At 43.8% G+C, this 19,694-nt stretch overlaps 1 protein-coding gene across 1 annotated transcript in view; it reads right to left on the reverse strand.

Annotated features, from left to right (window-relative positions):
* Positions 1 to 4,183: 4,183 nt before the first annotated feature.
* Positions 4,184 to 19,694, reverse strand: part of LOC111143593 (AKNA domain containing 1) — a 32,979-nt gene continuing 17,468 nt past the window's right edge. The window contains 7 exon segments of the mRNA XM_022497421.1: positions 4,184 to 4,463; positions 6,558 to 6,639; positions 8,900 to 9,007; positions 9,103 to 9,225; positions 13,300 to 13,397; positions 16,228 to 16,319; positions 16,408 to 16,488. Of these exon segments, the coding sequence (XP_022353129.1) occupies positions 4,184 to 4,463; positions 6,558 to 6,639; positions 8,900 to 9,007; positions 9,103 to 9,225; positions 13,300 to 13,397; positions 16,228 to 16,319; positions 16,408 to 16,488 (864 nt within the window).

Below are 19,694 nucleotides of genomic sequence, written 5' to 3' on the forward strand. Positions count from 1 at the left end.
TGAAAGGGATGGTGTTTGGGGCCTGTGTTTTATATGAGGCCCTTGTGTATCTTGGTTACTTGCTATCTGCCCAGAGTTACGTGGAACAGAGATTTACACTGATCCAATGGCTTGTGGCAAATAGAGCCAAGAGTGTGATGGCAGCACACACTGGCCCATTCATTTAGTTAACACCTCAGTGATAGTATACTTTGTCCTATGACAGTGATGTGAGATCCTTTGAGGCCTCCACTTACAAGCTTAGAATTAGAGAGATCATGTTTCCTAAATCTCTTACTGAATTTGAAGACATGAGTTGTCATCTTACATAAATTCCTGGTATAAACTGTTCCCACCTCCAGAATTAGAAATTACAGATTCTGATAAGACCCTCTGAAAGATACTTTGCTGTTACAAGTAACTGAAACCATTTATTTACTCTCTTGGAAGCCCACTTTTGCTTCCTGTTGAAATGTGCTTGATTTATAAATGGGTTCACATTGCTCAGTCATAGTCACAAAAAAATAAGAATATCAACCGTTCACAAAGACACGAAAATTCTTGGATTTGAGCCCCAACGGCCCAGACCCTGACAGTTCATTTTGTAAGTTGTGATGCCCCTATAACTTAGTTCTACTGTAGGTTGTTTGTAACCCTTTGTGCATTCTGTAAGGTTGCACGCAGGTTTCTTTTAAAATCAAAGGAACAACAAAGTCTTCATCCCACAGCAAAATTTCTACTACCAAAACAACATTTTGTGTATTAAGCATACTCAAATTCAGTATGAATTAGGTCTATCTTAAATCCTTAACCATAAGATGACAGTTGAAAGGAGTGTTAAAAGATGAGTTGCGTTTGTTTGACTTAATAAACTGAATGGCTAGAATTTTTTTTATTAAAGAATTAAAAGCATTCCCCCTCATCCTGCTTCTTGCTCCTGGTAGTGTCAAGCCACCAGAGCACAGCTACACATTGGAAGAACACAGAGGCCTCTGGACAGTGGAGCTGCCACCCGCTGCTCTCAGCAACGAACCCCTTGACTCCATGTTAGAGATGCAAGGACTTTTAATGAGCAGATTTTTCTTGTCTCTTACTGCAGTTAAAATTTACACAAAGAAGGGAGGAGACAGCCAAGGCTACATGGTCAGTAAATATAAAGTCATCTTTGTAAATTCGAGCCTAGCACTTTTCCAGAAATTCTTAAGGACATTGCCCTGTTTCTGTTTCTTGGATTAAGCACGTTGCAGTGATAATCCTCAATCATGATGGAAATGTAAAATTACATTTAGAATATAGTTTAATAAAGCAGAGATGCGCCATATTTTTAAATAAGTGATTACGGTAGTTAAGTTACTTTAAAGGTTAGTTGAGGGTTTAGGAACATTCATTTGTGGTGGTCCTTTCTAGCCTAGGTTCCATGGATTTGCTTTAGGTGTCCATGAACTTTAAAAAAAAAATTGTGTGTGTTCTTACATCCCTTTTCCCTGTAAGAGGGGAGCTTGGGGAAGGGAGAGTCCATAGCTTTCAATAGTTTTTCAAAGAGGGTTGAACCCAGAAAAGGTTAAGAGCGAATGATTTGTATGAGAACCCTTGAACCCTTCAGAGAAGTTTAATTTTAACCTTGGGGACAGGAGAGTGATGCTTGGCACACAAAACAAGTTATCAAGTTGTGATTAAATTTAGGTAAGTGATAAATCTAGAAGCCTATTAGCATATGTACAGTTTAAGCTCCCTCTTTTAAAATGCTACTACCCATCTTCACTCTGTTCCTTATGGTGCCAAGACTTAAAGTACCTTCAGCCACAAAGTCAGAGATATCTTCCGTCTGGCCTCTGCTTTATCTCTTCTAAGGCACTCTAAACCAATTCGCAAGCCCTAAAGTTAAAAATAGCCCATTCTCCAGCCAGCTAGACAAATAGCTGCCTTGGCCACAAAAATCTTCAAAGTGGGGATGGATCAACTCTGCTTACCACTGACTAAAGCTCTGGGGGTTGGAAATTGTTGACTGGAGTGAATAGAGACCTCAGGAAGCAGGGAAAGAGCCAATCTTGGGCTGCTCTGTCATGAAAGAGGTTATAAACCAGTCTTAAAGAAGCAAAAATAAATACATAAATAATAATAATAAATTTTTTTAAAGATTTTATTTATTTGACAGAGATCACAAGTAGGCAGAGAGGCAGGCAGAGAGAGAGAGGAGGAAGCAGGCTCCCTGTGGAGCGGAGAGCCTAATGTGGGGCTCCATCCCAGGACCCCGGGATCATGACCTGAGCCGAAGGCAGATCCTTTAACCCACTGAGCCACCCAGGCACCCCATAAAAAATTTTTTTAAAACAAAAAAAATGTTCTGACGGTCTACACAAAACGCTATATACATTTAGTTAATCCCTGGTCCATAGTTTTAGAGAATTGTCTTCACTTTTGTCCCAAATTCATTAATCTAGGACTAACATTTTTGCATCTGACTTCAGGAGATCTTCACATAGTTCACATTATAAACATAAGAATTTCATACTGTACAGAAAGTAAAAGTAAAGATTCTTCCCTGAATGACACCCAGGTTCCATTTCCTAGAGGTCCACTGAATAGTTTTGTGTATCGTCCCAGAAAATATGAATGCCCTTTGAAAAACATACACAAATGAGGGCACACTGCATGTATTATTGGTCGTTCTTGCTTTCTTTCACTATCTTGCAAGATAATCTGCCTCATTTTTTTCCGTAGCTACAGAGCACTAACTGCATGACTGTTATTTATGTATCTCCACAGTGGGTATTAGATGAGTTCCATTTGGGGGCTCTTCCCCTCTGTGCTCCAGTGGCCACCCCTGCGTAATACCATGGCCTATTATTTGAGTTCCCTAGGAAGTAATTTCTAATAGTGGGGTTGCTGCTCAAAAGGTAAGTGCTTTTACATTTGTAGGATTTGATACCAAGTTCCCTTCCCCCCAGGTTACACAAATTTACACTTCCATCCCCAGGGTACAAAAGCATCTGTCACCCCCAACCTCGCTGACACTGGCTTTTCTAAACTTTAGTTTTTGCCATACTAATAGGCAAAAGTATATTTTGGTTCTATCCTTTTTTTTTTTTTTTAAATAATCTCTACACCCAAGGTGGGGCTCAAACTCTTAAGCCTGAGATCAGGAGTCGCATGCTCTTCCCATGGAGTCAGCCAGGTGCCCCTAGTTTATTGCTTTGATTTTTTTTTTTTATTAGGAATTAGGAATAATAGATTTATTTTAAAATAAATACTTGTTGATTCAATTTTAAGAATCAGGGTCCATTGTTTTTTTCCTTTTAAGCACTTTGTGCGCCTCCCCCCCACCCCATGGTTTTGCTGTTTTCTCTAGAAAGTCACCTTCCTAAATGGCATAAGAAGATACTTTGGGGAGGAAGATCAAGTTTTCTTTGCATTTCTTTTTTTTTTTTAAGTCCTCAGTTGCCTTGGGTTAAACTAGTATTTCAGTTGATTCCTCCATCTCTTGACTTTGGCAAGATCTTCTGCAATAGTTCTAATCATTCGATCAGTGGTTTCTTTCAAAATGGTTGCTGTTCTTAGGGCATGATCCAAAGACAAGTTTAAAATCTACAGAGGAAAAATCCACACATTTTATTTAAAGTTACTGTTTCTGTTAATTGGGTTATCTCATTATTAAACATTGCAAGGTGGAATTTTTGGAGTATTCTTTTCCCACCCAGTCTATTCCTGTTTTTGACGGTTGGTTTCCTAGGTAACTGGTCTGAGATGGAATATATTTTTTAGGGAAAGGGACAGAAAAAAAAAAACAACCCACCCAACATGTGACCAATGAATGTGACTCAGAGGGCGAGATCAGCAACCTGCTGGGTCGCTGCCCGGCCACAGAGGAAGAGATCTGTGAGAAAGAAGGCAAGCTCTTGGGGGTCGTCAAAGGAGACGGAAGGGTCATAACCCCTGAGAGGGCACCCACGGAGACTAGTGCTTGTGTTGGAAGCATTTGAAAATGGCCTGCGATTTGACTGGAAAATAGGGAGCTGCAGGCAGCTCTAACCCCGCTGTCACTGGAACAGACTTGGGAGCGGCTGGAAACAAGCCGCTGCCTGCACTCCCGGCCCAAGGGATCCTGCTGCCGAGGCACCACCCACAAAACACTTTCTCCAGGAAATTTCCCTTGGAACCAATTTAGGAATAATACAAACCATGTAGCTGCTCAGGCTGTGTGTCTTTATGTTAGTGCTGAGCACAAGTTGATTTTAGTGGAGCGTTTTCTGGTCCCCCCATAATGTAATAATTTAAAAGCCATCAGTTTTGTTGTCAAGACCATACTTACAAGCTGCAAGGATTCTAGAATGTTTTTTTTCCTGAAGGTCCTCACCTCAGATTCTGTTTCTTCGATACTGCCAAAGTTGCTTAAGGACTTGCTTCCCAAAATCCTGCAGGAGTGGAAATGGGATGAGGGGGTAACAAGGTCTGAATTATAGGTCATGAAAACCTTAAGATTGTTTCTGGAAGGCAAAAGCATAATTGTATAAAGCTCCCCTCTCCCTCTAGCTCTGTGGTGGTTCAGGAATGACTGTGTGTGTGTTGGGGGTGAGGAGTTTGTGCAGTATCTGCCTTTTGTAGCTCTCATAGTCCTGTTGTGGCTGACCACAGAAATAATTTGTTTCACGACCATGAAGGGTGTTTTCTCCCAGAATCTGTCTTCCGTTGGCACAGAAAGAGGCAAAACTCCGACTTTTATTCAGTTTTCATTATTTTTCGAGCCAGCCTTCTACCCTGCATATTTATAAAACAAATGCACACAAATCTGCCAATTGCAGGCACTTTGAGTTGAGTTCATCTAGCACCAGTGAGCTTAGAGCAAGGAGGCAGCAGCAGTAGAAAGATAAAAGCAGTACCTCTTTAAACAGGCTCCCCTGGAGTACTAAACTGTAAGTATCACTCTGTCTCTTGATGGGCTGGGTGAATAATGGGGGCCACTGTCACCATGTAACAGTTGTTCAGTTGTGCACTGCATAGCTCTGGGAGTTTTCATTTACAGTCTATGCAAAGGGCACTGCCTGGTGTTACACTTTGCACAACCATGAGTAGTGGACCTAAGGGATGCCACAAGATCTTGCCTGTTGACACATGGGCCGTGGATTCATCCTCACATTCCCCCTGGCTTGAGATTCCTTCTGTTAAGCAGTACTTCGCTGGTACATACAACACTTGCAGCAGTCATCTCCAGAAAGTGGCTCCAAATGCTATGACCCGAAGCCCCCCTTCATTCCTCTCCCCTACCACATTCACATGACTTGGTTCTACAGGTTAGTTTAACACATTGGATCTACCATCCAGTTGAGAGCATCAGAGAGTAGCAGCATCGGGAGCCCCTAGCTAATGAAAAACTCCAGGCAGGGCAAGGCAATGTGGTGCAATGGGAACGGTGTGGGCTTCAGAGTCCTCTGTCTCCCCACATCCAGTCGGTCATCATGATCAACAATAACAGCCATCACTTGCTGAATGCCAGGTACTTTTCCAGGTGCTTTATATGTATTGACCCAATCCTCAATGAGTTTGGCACTATTATGATTCCCATTTGGGGAATAATGGGGAAATATAGTGAGGAAAGGGAGGCAGTCAGAAGTCAGGCAACCAGCTCAAGGACACAGAACGAAGATGCAAACCCAAGACATCACCAGAGACCACATTCTTAAACACTACACTGCATTATGATAGTAGCTAATGAGTTCAGACCGAGTGAATGAGCGCAGAGCCTGAACTATTAACCACTCTGCTACACTATTGATTCTGCCTCATAAATAGCTCTTGGATACTAGACCTCTCTCTCTCCTTCTCTACCACTCTTGGCCAAGCTACTATCATCTTACTTGGACTATTGCACCAGCCTCTTACTTGGCCTCTGTGCTCCAATCCTTGACTCCTCTACTCCATTCCTGCTCATTTAGTAGTTAGAATGATCTTTTAAAAACACTAGAAACTTTAAAAACGCCCTGGTTAAAAACTACATTGGCTTATTATACTCAAAAGTCTGAAATCCTTCCTGTAGCTTACAAGCCCTTGCATGGTCTCGCCCTGCCCATCCCACCAGCTTCCCCTCACCAGCCCCATCATGCCCCACAGACACAGCCACTGCACTGTTCTGGAATTTGCCAAGGGGCCTTCCCACTCCAGCAAGCTCTCTTAAACTGGAATGGCTTCACTCTTATCTTTACACCCCCTTGCTAATTGATTCACTCTTATCCTTTGGTGGATAACCCCAAATTAGGTAATGGTACTCGGTACACCCTCTTTTTGGCACTTACAAAGACTGGCTCTTCTACCAGGAAAGTAACTTCCATGAGGTCAGGGACAGTAGTTTAATTTTTCACTGTGTCCTAAGAACCTGGCACAGGACCTTGATGTTAACACTCAAATACTTGTTGAATGAATACATGTATGTTTGAAGTATTAGCCATACTTTCATTTGAATCTTGGCTCAACTACTTATGATCTAGGTGATCTTGGGCCAAGTAATTTCATGCACTAAGCACATTGTATGTACCCAACTAGTGGGTAGTCATATTTGTTATTATTAATAATAAAATAATACTTACTTTCCTGGTATGGGCTCATGTTCATCATGAGAGGATTTTGGATTCAATGTCTGGGAACAGATCCATTCTGGCTTTAAACGAGCTGAAAGATGTTAGCTATGATTAAATTCAGAGCATCAAAAATGATCCCCAGGGGAACCTGGGTGGCTCAATGGGTTAAAGCCTCTGCCTTTGGCTCAGGTCATGATCCCAGGCTTGTGGGATTGAGCCCCATATCAGGCTCTCTGCCCAGCAGGGAGCCTGCTTCCTCCTCCCTCTCTGCCTGCCTCTCTGCCTACTTGTGATCTCTCTCTGTCAAATAAATAAATAAAATCTTTTAAAAAAATGATCCCCAAATGGTAGATATATGGGTATCATTTCCCAGACTTTTCTGTGTGAAATATTTCATGAAATTTTAAGAAGAAAATTGGGGAACATAGAAAACAAAGAACTTTCTATCAGGTATTCTGAATTCAGGAAAAGAAATTTAACTCATTTATCTTAAGGAAATCAACCTTTAACAGGGGTTTTATCAGTAGCCATGAGACCAGGAGTCTAGGTTTAGGTTTGCTGGGAGCTAGCTGTGTGACACCCGAGCATGCCGTCCAGCTTCTGTGGACTCAACTACTTCATCTGACAAGTGGAAGGATTATCCCTTTGATGGGGATTGATGTCTTCTCCAAACACAGGAGCAAGGTTTCTAGGAGTCAGAAACTAAATTATGTTACTAAGACAATTCCAGAAAATAGAGACTAAACAAAAAAAAATAAACATAGGAAAGGCACCATGGAAGACAAGAAAGCCAGGGAAAGGAAGAAAGAAGAGTAGTGGCCAATAAGTCTGCCTTCTCTGTTGCTGGTTCTCCTTCCCAGGTCTCCTGTCTTATTCACCAGTCTCTTATAGCTAGGCTTCACTCCCCCTCAGGAGGGTCCCATTTGACAAGGGAACTGGGAGACATTGTCCCTCAGACATGGAAGGCAGAGCAGAAGCCAGAAGGTCCAAATTAGACATGTTGACCACCCAAACCTAAGTTGTGATGAGCAGAGATACTAATGAGTTTAGTCTTAATCCTTTGCTAGTCTCCAATACAATTTTGGATTTTATTTGAAACATAGAAACTCAGAGTTGGGGAGGGACCATAGGGTCATCTGCTCCAGTTCCAGTCTGGTCTACAGATTTGCACATCCTGACAAAGTACATTGTCTCCGGATGGGATCTGTAGAGACATCTCTGCAGATGGGGCTCACAACCTCCCACAACAGCCCACTCCATTCCAATTTCTGGAAGGTTCTTTTCAATGTTGAGCAATACCTCTCTAAGACTTCCACCCTCTCAGCCACTGTACAGTTATTAATGTGGCTCAAAAATCACACTTCCAGTGACTCAGTTGACCCCTCATTCCCTCATGTATTGGAATGACAAGTCTCATGGGCTATAAACCCAAAGGCCAAGGAGATAGTAAAAAATCTGCTCTGTTACTTCTGCAGAGTTTTAGTGGCTGTCATCTTGACAGAACACATCCACTTGAAGGATTTGGCAGCTGGGGACATAGGGGGCACACAGCTGAGTTCAATCTGGTAAATGGCATTCTTTCATCTCGGAAATTGGCAATTGTGAAAGATAAGAAACATTCTCCCTGATGCCCTGTCCACAGATAAGGAGAGAAAACGCTGGAGGTTTCCCACAAGGAGAGGATGTTAAAGAACCTGATACGGCTGCCATTCAGAAGCAAAACATGGAGTATTTCCTTCCTTCCCTTTTGTTCCCTTAGCACACTCTGACTTTACAATTCTAGCACATTTTGCCATGAACTTTACTTTTTTGGGGATGAGTTCCTTTCAATAGAACTCCTTGGGGAGGGAGGAGCCGTATCTTACTCATCTTTATAAATAAATGTTTGTGGGCTTTTAATTTTTTCCAATGACAGCAAAATTTTGCATTGAAATTAGCAAAATGATGTTTAAGGATTGTAAAAATAGTCTGTTTTTTTACATGCCAACTTTTAGTAGGGACATATTTAAAGCTTTCACCACTCCTGAATAATAGCAATACTAGTGGCAACTTTTCGGTTGGTCATTTGTATAGTAAATATTTACCATTTGTTACCTACTTACACTGAGTTAGCACTTAATAAGTTTCAAGGTCCTTTATTGCCAGGATTTCCTGTCTCCCAGCCCTGGCCCAGCCTCTGGCCATCCAGGATGCAGGAGCCTCAGGTGAGTACTGGAGAACCAAGGAGCAGACTGGAAAGGGCAGGGCATCCCCCACCCCAAAGGGAAGCAGTGGTCGGTATGATGCAGGTCCCACATGCCTGGGAGACCACCCTGCTTACAAAGATGAGATCGTGTAGCAGATGTACTTACAAGGTGAAGAATTTTTATTTTCGTTTAAAAAGCAGAGCTTGACAAAGGCACTTCTTTCATTAGGATTTAAGTAATTCTGTCCTGGCATGTTGTATTTGTAATGAAATTCTAAAAAGAAAAGATGAAAAATACAACTCACTGCCGGCAAACAACAGCCGTCCCCACTTAACGCCTTCCTTGCAAGGCACCTTTGTCATGCTCACCTTCAAGTGGCTTTTTGCCACAGACTCTTCTGGAATTATGACTCTTAGTGCCACAGATCTCACACTGATTACTTTGCAGTCCAGTCCCAGAAAGAGAAGAGCAGCTGGGGCCTGCATCAGAACCTGAAAAAGCCCAAGTTACACAAAGAAAGTGTGAGTTTCTTCATCAGAGTCATAAAATGTGGTGTGGAGAGTAGAGCTCGAACCTCTCCAGGTATGTAGTTGGTGCCAGAGTGTTCCACTTCCCCAGTTGTGTTCCCAAGGGGAGCTGCCAGCCTCGGAATGATGTTCGGAATCCTCTTATGACAACCGAGAGATGTTTTGATAAGGAACAGATCTGATATGAAAGTCTTAAGATTTTCCTTGCACATGGGGGTGCTTCGTGAAGGTCTGTGGAATTGATGGGTCTGTGAGAATGTGGCCCACAAAATCAACTACAAATGCAAGATGGAGGGGCGCCTGGGTGGCTCAGTGGGTTAAAGCCTCTGCCTTGGCTTAGGTCATGATCCCAGGTTCCTGGGATCGAGCCCCGCATCAGGTTCTCTGCTCAGCAGGGAGCCTGCTTCCCCGTCTCTCTCTACCTGCCTCTCTGCCTACTTGTGATCTCTGTCTGTCAAATAAATAAAAATCTTTTTTAAAAAATGCAAGATGGATATTTTTCCAGATTGGCCCTGATACACGCACATTCTTTTCTCAGACCCTGTTGTGGCCAAGAGCTTGTGTTTTGTTGCCCAGACAGTTGGAAAGATGGTTTTTCTTTACACCAAATCCATACGCCGATATGGGCAACTGAATTATAGCTCTGTCTTTATACATGCCACAGAGGCTAGCAGCCTGTATATCTAACACAGGTCTAGAACCTCGCAGGCTGTGGACCATGGAGCCCTCCAGGTAAGGCTAGAGTGTGAGAGCCTGGGCCAGATGGATGAGCACATCAGGCTTGGGTGTCCAAGCAACATCTCAGCTCCAGGAGGGATGAGACCAGGGGACAAAGTCTCCGCCGATGCTACCTGCCTCACCGCTCTGGTGATTATGCTCATTTGTAACATTATCTTTCAAAGAATAAGTCACAAGGGAATGAGCTCTAGAGATGTTTTTTCTTCTCCATATTCTCAGTCAGTAGCCATTGAGGGGCGCCTAGGTGGCTCAGTTGGTGGAGCTTCTGACTCTTGGTTTTGGCTGAGATTGTGATCTCAGGGTCATGAGATCAAGCCCTCTGAGTCGGGCTCCATGCTCAGTGTGGAGTCTGCTGGAGATTCTCTCCCTCCCCTCTGTGCCTCTCCCCCCACTTGTGCATCCTCTCTCTCTCTCAAATAAATAAATAAATAAATAAATAAATAAAATCCTTAAAAAAAGTCATTGAATTCCTTCTCAATCCGTAACTCAAGAAAATTGCAATAGAGGATTGAGGGCATACCCTGAGAAGGTTGTATAGTGGAAAGGCATGAGGTTCAGATAGACCTGAGTTTGAAGTCCGGGTCTGCCACTAGTTAGCCGTGATGGTTAAAAATTTTTCCACAAATTCTTCAACATGTTCTTCAGAAGGCAGAGCCTAATTCTTTACTCCTTGAGTGTGAGCTGGATTTAGGACCTGCTTCTCACAAATAAAATTATAATGATGATGTATAGCTTCCAAAACTAGGTCATAAAAGACACCAAAGCTTCCATTTTGGTCTTTCTCTTGGATCTCTTGGCTGTGATGTCATAATGACATTCAATGTGGGCCTACTGGAGAGGCACACACGGTGAGGAACTAAGACTTCCTCCCAATGGCCATGTGAGTGAACCATCTTAGAGGCAGGTTCTCTAGTCCCAGTCAAGGCCCTCAGACGATGGCGATACTAGCCAACATCTGACTATAGCCTCATCAGAGAACTTGAGCCTGAATCACTCAGCTAAGCTGCTCCCAAGTTCCTGACCCATAGGGATTCTGAAAATGTTTGAATTTGTTTGTTATTTTGAACCATTAAGTTTCGAGATACTTCACTACACAGCTGTAGAAATACACCAGCTCTTTGATTGGCAAGTTACTAAATTTCTCAGAGCCCCCATTTCCTTATCTGTAAAATAAAGATAATAATTCCTACTTACAGGGATGTAAGGATTGCTAAATGTTATGCACCATGTCAATAGTTCTCAAATATTTTATATCAGAACGCTTTTACACTCTTAAAATTAAGAACCCTAAAGAGCTTTTGCTTATTATAGTTTTATCTATCATATATCATAATATATGCCATTTTTTGACCTGTGGTGAAAAAAATCTCACCCTGTATTGGAGAAGAGCTATTATATGGCATTCAGTTGGTTGAAGATGGACTGGTACAGAGATAATCTATTATAAATTTCAAGTCATTTTTGCTAGTGAAGAATCATTCAGATCTTCCCAAGACTGAACTGACAGTCCTAAGGCTTTTTTGTTTTCAAGTAGAATTTTAAACTGAAACATTTAAAAATGTTTGATTTATTTCATCATTTACAACCAACAGTAAACCATTTCATGCTGACAAAATAACTTTTTTTTTTAATTTTTAAAAGCTTTATTCATTTATTTAAGAGAGAGCACACATGTGCTCATGGAGGCGGAAGGGCAGAGGGTGAGGGAGAGGGACAAGCAGACTCTGCACTGAGCTCAGGGCGCAATACAGGGCTTCATCCCAGGATCCTGAGATCATGACCTGAGCCGAAACCAAGAGTCCAATGCTCAACCCACTGAGTCATCCAGGTGCCCCCAAATAATGGGTTCTTAATGCAAAAGAGCTATTTTTATTTTTATTTTTATTTTTTTTAAGATTTTATTTTTTTATTTGACAGACAGAGATCACAAGTATGCAGAGAGGCAGATGGGGGGGGCGGTGCAGGCTCCCTGCTGAGCAGAGAACCTGATGCGGGTCTCAATCCCAGGACCCTGAGATCATGACCTGAGCCAAAGGCAGAGGCTTAACCCACTGAGCCACCCAGGCGACCCAAAAGAGCTATCTTTAAAAATTAAAAGAGTGGCAGTATTTTATGTTTTGGCAAGTGACTTGAAAATCTGGCGTAATAGAAGGTGCTGGATCCCACGGCTGCATCTCCATTCAATCAGTTGCAGTATTGGCCTTGCACGGGGATGTAGCTAGGAAAGAGGGCCTCACAGCCCCGCTGAGACCTTCTGGGCCTTCTGACCACACTTGGAAAGCCTGTCCTGGTATAGCAGCTGGTAGGTGTTCAATCAATGAAACATTACTATGACTATTAGGAAAGGAATCATTGGGACGCCTGAGTAGCTCAGTCGGTTAAGCTGGCTCAGGTCATGATCAGGTCATGATCCCAGGGTCCTGGGATGGAGCCTGTGTCAGATTCCCTGCTCAGCTCAGCTCCCTACTCAGCTCAGCTCCCTGCTTCTCCTCCTCCTTCTACCCCTTCCCCTGCTTGTGCTCTCTCGCTGCCTATAACTCTCTCAAATAAATAAATAAAATCTTTAAAAAAAGAGATTGAAAATGAATCATCTACTGAGAAGAAGTAGTAACTACACATGACAGAGCAGAAAGAACACCAAGTCGAAGGAAGGGCTCTTGGCCAATCACTCTTAAGAGCATAAACAAACCTCGTTAGCTCTCTGGCTCCGGGTTGTCGTGTATAACAGGGAAGACCGGGCTCGGGTGGGGACCCTCATGCTGGGAGCTGCCTGAGCAGGCAGGCCTCGGCCTCACCTCTTCCTCAGCCAGGGTGGTTCTGCCCGGGGGTGTTTTTCTGCTTAAACTACCTTTGGAGGAAGGCTCCTCTGACTAAAAATATCATTGAATTCCATGCCCTGTGTGCTCTCCCGGTCTCCCAGCTCTCTTTCTTTGCTTCTCTGAAATGTGTATGGACAAGCCGGCAGCAAGTCTCCCATGGCCAGGAAGCTTAGCAGGCGGGGATTCTGGGTCATGCTGGAAGGATGACACCCAAAGCTGAGGCCACCTCACAACTGAGTGCATGGAGTCCTGGGACTCCCGCACAGACACAGGTGGGCGCGCTCACCCTGTCTGACCACATTTGATCCATCTGAATCTATTCCATTATTAATTTTTTACATAGTGCCAAAAATACATAATCTGCAGCCCCCACATCTGGGTACAGCTGCTTGGTCTGGCAGGTGGTCTGCCGGCGGGGAGCAGACCCATGGAGGGGGACCTTGAGGGTGGAGCCCCCACCTCCCTAGGCCCCTCAACTTACTGTGAATCGAATCTGCATGCAGGGACTTTTCTTGAATGGCAGGCGGCCACCTTCCACAGTTGGTCCTCCTGTGCCCTTTTTTCTCCGTGTTTTCCTTCCTATAAAAGGTGCATACGATCCCATAAACTTTAAGCCCACTTCTAGAGATCGTGAGCATGCTGGTAAAACTGAAATGTTAAATTTCTTGTATCAGAGCCTGGGACGATGCAGGAGTGGCGTCTTGTCCTCAACACAGAGATCCCTCTGCCTGCCTTTTGGAGAGCTTCACTATAAGAAACCGTACCCAGCACCACCTGGCCTAGTAAGGATATGTATACTAAATGTTAAAAAATAAATCTGTTTTGTTCCCCAGAGGACAATATCTAATCACCATGCACACACATGCAATGTAGAAATTTGAAGCATGGAATTGTAAAATTTGGAGTTTTCGTCATATTCATGTCTCAAAATCAACTCTTTTCAGGGGAAGAAGCTGTGCTCCCTGTCAGTATTGGGTCACATGGCTTTGGCTCCACACGAGCAAGCTGAATGTGTCCAGAACATCCAGCAAGCTGGATTTCAGCTGTACAAGGCCACCAGGGGGCACCAGAAAGATCTCTTCCAGTTGTCTTTTACCAGGACACTTTCTCTGACCTGTCTTTCGCTTCAGCCTCCCTCCTTCTTCACGGAAATTCTAACTCCTTCAGAGAAATTCTAATCCATCACAATTCTTAATAAAGCCCTCGCTCAGCCCCTGAGGTACGGTAATAGCCCTCCAGGAAAGTTGCTTGTTCTTAGTGTGGAAGGCACTGTGCCCTTGATGTCCTAGACACAGCTGGTGAAAGGAAAGAGGAGGGGGAGTGGGGTACCAGGGCGGGGCACAGGAGGAGGAGCCCCAGGCGTTGCTTGGCGTATGCAGCACCCCTCAACCACACCCAGGCCCGCTGACCTCCGGTGGAGAGGGGCCCTGTGCTTGGAGTTGGTGGGGCTGGGCGCTGAGAAGCTGGGTCCCTCCCCTCCCCTTGGAAAAACATGCTTTCCTCCTGACTCACGTATTTTCTCACACCTCATTTTCTGTCTCCACCCTCTGCCTTCGGGGCATTTGAACATCTGCTCTCCAAAGTGGAAAACTTGGATCTCTTTCAAGAGAGTTCAGTCCCACACATGACTTTCTTTTTCTGCCTCTTTTAAGCTTCTTTGTGCACTAAAATCTTCTTGCCAAACATAAAAGCTAAGGGCGATTCTACTTGAGGAGACAGGTTCCCAAAAGGACAAAGTAGCTAAAGTGTACTCTTAAATCCAAAATCCTGCTTCAGACATAGCACAAAGGGATATGCATTTTATTTGTGGCATATTTATCATCTATTTGCATATACATAAATATCCCTCGAACATCAGCAAACTTCATAAAGCAATGTCCTATCTGAGAGATATCTAATCTTCTAGAAGAATAAAGAGTGTATGTAGTCCTTTCTTCAATTAATCCCTCAGGTATTATGTAGTTTACCAAGATTTCAATTTATAAATCAATTTATAAATTTATAAATTTCAATTTGTAAATGAATGTATCCCAGTCATACATTCATTGTTAGATCTGATCATCACACTCGGCTGTGCTTTTCCTTCCCTCTTGCCTGTCATAAAAGAGAAAATTTAGTCTGGAACATTGGTCCCTGACTTGGTACTTAAAAGTATCTGTAGGGTCTAGATTAGGAATTTGGAAGAGAAGCATTCGATACGTCGCATGCTTAATCAAAACATTTTTTTAACGTCAACCTGTTTTTATTATACTTAATACAATTTTAAAAATTCCAAAACCTTGGTTTCATTCAATAAATAAAAATAGTGGGCCTGGGGTGTCTCAGGGAGTAGGCATCATTACTGCCCCTTATATTTAAAGGAGAGTCAAAGCTGATGACTGGCATGTTGGTTTAAAGCAGTTGTCCACACCAGATGATGCATGGTCATTTTTAGCACAAACACCCTTCTGTTTTGTTGGGGGGGGGGCGGGGGAGGCGGACACTCACTTAGGACAAGCGCCCATTCCCGTGGTGGAATCCTTTCCAACTTCAGACCTTGTCATCTGCTTCTATTAGAGCCTATTATGTGTATGTAATAATAGTTGCTAAACATCTCCTCCCTCCTTGACTCTTGACCTTTCCAAGGTAAGTTAGCCCAGCTTTGGCCCGCATCCAGAATACTTCCTGAGCATATAGGTGACGCCTCTCACTAACAGACAGAAGCTGCAAATAAATGATTCTGAATCCACATGGGCTAACGAGCAAGCCAAGTAAAGTTTCAAGAACATTAAGGATTCCTCCTTGGGATTTTACATCGATAGCTTTTTTTTTTTTTTTTTTACACAATTTACAACTTCTTAACCTCTGGAAGATTTCTTGCTCAAGAATGGGGAGAAGTGAACCCTGAGAGGTGGAATTAGGTTTATTTCTAGTGGGACTGGGACAGAAGGAGGGAAAGGGCAGATTTTCACTCATCACCAGGAGCTCGTCTACAAATGGTGCACGATATTCTCCCCTTTGGGTAATGTTCTGATGGAGCCTACAGGACTAGCCACCCTTCGTGTGTGCTGTAGCTACGATTCTTAACCAGGGGAACTTCTGAGAATCACTGGAGCAGATTTAAAAGAAGTATTTCTACCAGCGCTCCAGTCCCGGTGAGGCTGACACAGGAGGTGAAGTCGAAGCGTGCGCATTATTTGACAATCTCCCCGATGACTCTGAAGCTCACCCCACTGGAGAACCACCGCCAGAGCGATTTGTGCATCGGGAGGGAGGCGGGGCCTGCCCAGCCCTGCGATCTGTGATTCTGAAACTTAGCCAGCGGTTTGCTGGCATCTGTTCATTTCATCTGACGCCCACTCTCCCTGGAACTATCATCCTGGCTCTGGCTCCCACCCATCCTAGGGATTCAGCAGCAAGAAGCCCTCACCATTCAAGAACCCCGTGGCAAAATGCACAGCTTGGACTGGTCATCTGCGCGTGGTCTCGGTCCTGGTTTCCCGAGGTGTTGTTGGGGTTCTCCTGCACCACAAAGCACACACAGATGTGGCTGTGCGCAAGGAAGTGACTCAGGCCGCCACCGCTCACGCACAGAGGCAGCTGAACTCACCACTTCAGGACTCCTTCCCTCGGATGTCTCTGATTTCTCCCCTTTCTCCCTCGGTGGGGTCTGTGCTGTAATGGCCTGGGGCTTAAAGAGAGAAGGTTTCAACACTGGCTTGGCCTCTCACATTCTCCAAACATTTAAAAATCTAGTTTATAGATGAGAAAATACTTTACCCGTTTTTTCTTTCCTTAGTTTGGAATTACCCCAGGCTCTGCAGGAGGATGAACAGATTTAGGAAGATAATTTTTAAATCCATCAATCTGACCACTCTTCCTAGAGCTCTAAGAGCTTTTCCAAAGAACTGCATTCAACTACAAATTAAAACAGGCTTTAGGGACTAGTCAGAGGCTGAAATTATTGTTTATATGTCCTTTTTAACACAGAAAAATTACACTACTTCACCAAAAGGCCTGACACCACCCAGAGTGTATTTTTTTACTACAGTTTTACCCTTTCTGCAAACAGAAAATGTGCTCTTCTTGCCCCGTTATAAACAATGCTGGCACAAGCATCATTGTACAGATAGCTTTTTCCATATTTTGAATTACTTCCTTAGGAAATGTGTAGGTCAAAGGTTGTGAACATGTTTGTGTGATGATACCTGTTGCCAAATTGCTTTCCGCAAACGCTGTAAGAATTACACAGCCGCCAACAATGTGGGCAGCTCAGTTTGAGCACACCCTCTGCTGCCTCAGGAATTATCCTTGAAAATGCTTTTGTTAATTTAAAAAGCAGGGAGGTGGCACCTCATGTTAATTGCCTCTGTTATTAAAGGAGAAAAGCATTTCTCCATGTGCTTATTTATTGGCTGTGTTTCCTACTTGATGAACTTTCAGTTCATCTCCTTTGTCCATCCCTTCTTTGGAGATTATCAGTGTTTCCTTACTAGCAAAAACAACCATTTGTTGACTGCTCATTGGGCCAGGTGCCCCTTTGTTCCTTCTCGCCATCCTGGCATCCTGAGGCTCAGAGAATTTCAGCCACTTGGCAAGGTCACAGAGAGTAAGTGGCAGAACTGGGATTGAACTCTCCCCTTCTGCTTGTGTTCTTAGCCACAATTTTCCCGCTCCTTTGTGAACCTGTCAGAGTCCTTTGTATAATAAAAATCTCAATATTGAACATTATTTGTTCCTAATATTTTCCAACTTGTCTGCCTTTAAAAGAAGGGGGCTGCGGTTTTGATTTTGCAAATAGTTAAAATGTTGATGTTGCCAAAGAGGAGGTGGCAATGGCCGAGAAACATATGAAAATGAGTTAAATTTCACAAAGGAATACAGGTGAAAACAATGAGATACCAGTTTCACTTACCACTTTGACAAAGGTTGAAAAAAAAGAAAAAAAAGATTCCCGGGGTGGGCTTGGGGAGATGGGGGACACAGCTCCTTTCCGATGTACAGCTGGGGCCTGACACACTTTGTTAAGGGCCAGTTTATCAGAATTTTCACTCTGCCTCTTTAACTGCACTCCTAAGTTTTTAGTCTAAGGGAATAATCGAGTATGGCCCAAAGCTTGCATATAAAATGATGTTCCCAAAGTAGTGTTTGTTATATCAAAGAACTGGAAAAAAACAAATATCCATCAACAAGGGATTGGTTAAATGACTTGGTAATGAAATACAATGCAGCCCTTAAAAATGAAGCTGTAGATTCATTCTATATGACTGTTGAGGTGCATGTGACAAATGTTAAAAGAAAAAAAGCATCATACAACTATATAGCATGATCCCAGTTTTGCAAAAATGTGTCTGTGTCTGCAGAAAAAAAAAGACTGGACAGATACTAACATATTAGCTATGATTTTTCTCTCTGTGAAATGTTCTTCCTTATACTTTGTCTTCTCATTTGTTTTCCAATAAGCATAAATTGTTTTTATAACTTAAAAATTAAAGAATTTGCCCCTGTGTTTTCTTTGATCACTTCTCACTTTCAGGGGTAGAGGGGTACCCCTCCACTTCACAGATAAGGCAGATTTACATGAGCAGAATGTAGGCAGGTGCCCTCCACCTGAACTGGGAGACCTGGGAACCAGTGTCCCCTGATGTTTGTCCCCGGCAAGTCTCCTCACCTTCCTAAGCTTCCAACTCTTCTTCTGTCAAGTCTTTGCCAACTGTGAGCTCTGAACCAACATTATACTTTCGTCACTCTCCTTTTAGACCCACAGTACTTCCAGCTCATTCATAATGAAATAATCTCAAGCTGTGGGCCCCAGACCAGCAGCCCTGGCATCACCTGGGAGCTTGTTAGAAACACAGAATTGCAGGCTCACCTCAGACCCACCGAATCAAAGCCTGCATGGAGGAAGATTAACACACGATTCCTGGGCGCACTGCAGTTGGAGAAGCCCTGATCTGGAAAAAGTACCCCAGGCAAGTGTCTCCTGAGCTCTGAGAGTGGGAAACAAGAGCCATACCAGCAGCTGTCACCAGCACTGACATCCAAGGCGTCAGTTGGTTTCAGAGCCCAGGGCTCGCAATGAGGCCAGTTTCAGAGCCACACTTGGCCGCACCGGCTTCAGTCAGAGATCCAACAGAGTGAATGGAACCTAGCAGGGCTGGGCTGCTGGATGTGCCCCTGGGATCAGAGGACCACCTCACGGCCATTTGATCTGGTTAGTCTGTGTTAGCATTGTTTTGGGGGTTTTGGTGTTTTTGTTTGCTGTTTTGGGGGGGTTTTTTAGGCAGTTTGAATTTAGAATCCATTCTTGAGCTCCATGGGAGGCCCACTTTAGGGGATTCTTTGGCTAAGAGTCACTGGGAATTTAATGGCAGCGTTCCTGGGACGATGGAAGGAGCAACCTGAGGTAGTATGTGGTGGGGACATCTTGTGGCCACTTTCCTTTTCTCCTCTCACAACTGGTCAGGCCCTCCCTCAGGAGCAATAGCTGCGAAGGAAGGGGTCTGTCGTGGCCCCAAAGGACGCCCCCATGTCCCTTAGGAATCCGTGGCACCACACAGAGGGACTGCCTTTAGAACTGCAGTTCCACGGGGAGGGACCCACATCAGTTCAGCATCCCCACCACACCCCTAAGGCATGGTCACATCCTGCCTGGAGTCCCTGTCCCCAACCCTCCACCTACCTGCCTCCTTCTCAGCTCTCCCTCCAACTCAATTTAAATCTTACCTTCCCTGACCTTGTTTCCCCCGCTCAACTGGGTCCTCCCACAGTGAGTGACTTTTAGTCACATGCCATTACTGAATAGTCACAAAAACTAACACCCAGCTAGTGTGCTTCCTATGAGCCAGGCCCCGCTTCAAGCACGTTACCTATATTAACTCACTTCACACCGTAACA

The sequence above is a fragment of the Enhydra lutris genome, unplaced genomic scaffold, assembly GCF_002288905.1.
Source record: "Enhydra lutris kenyoni isolate GAN:26980312 unplaced genomic scaffold, ASM228890v2 scaffoldscaffold9, whole genome shotgun sequence".
Lineage (NCBI taxonomy): Eukaryota > Metazoa > Chordata > Mammalia > Carnivora > Mustelidae > Enhydra > Enhydra lutris.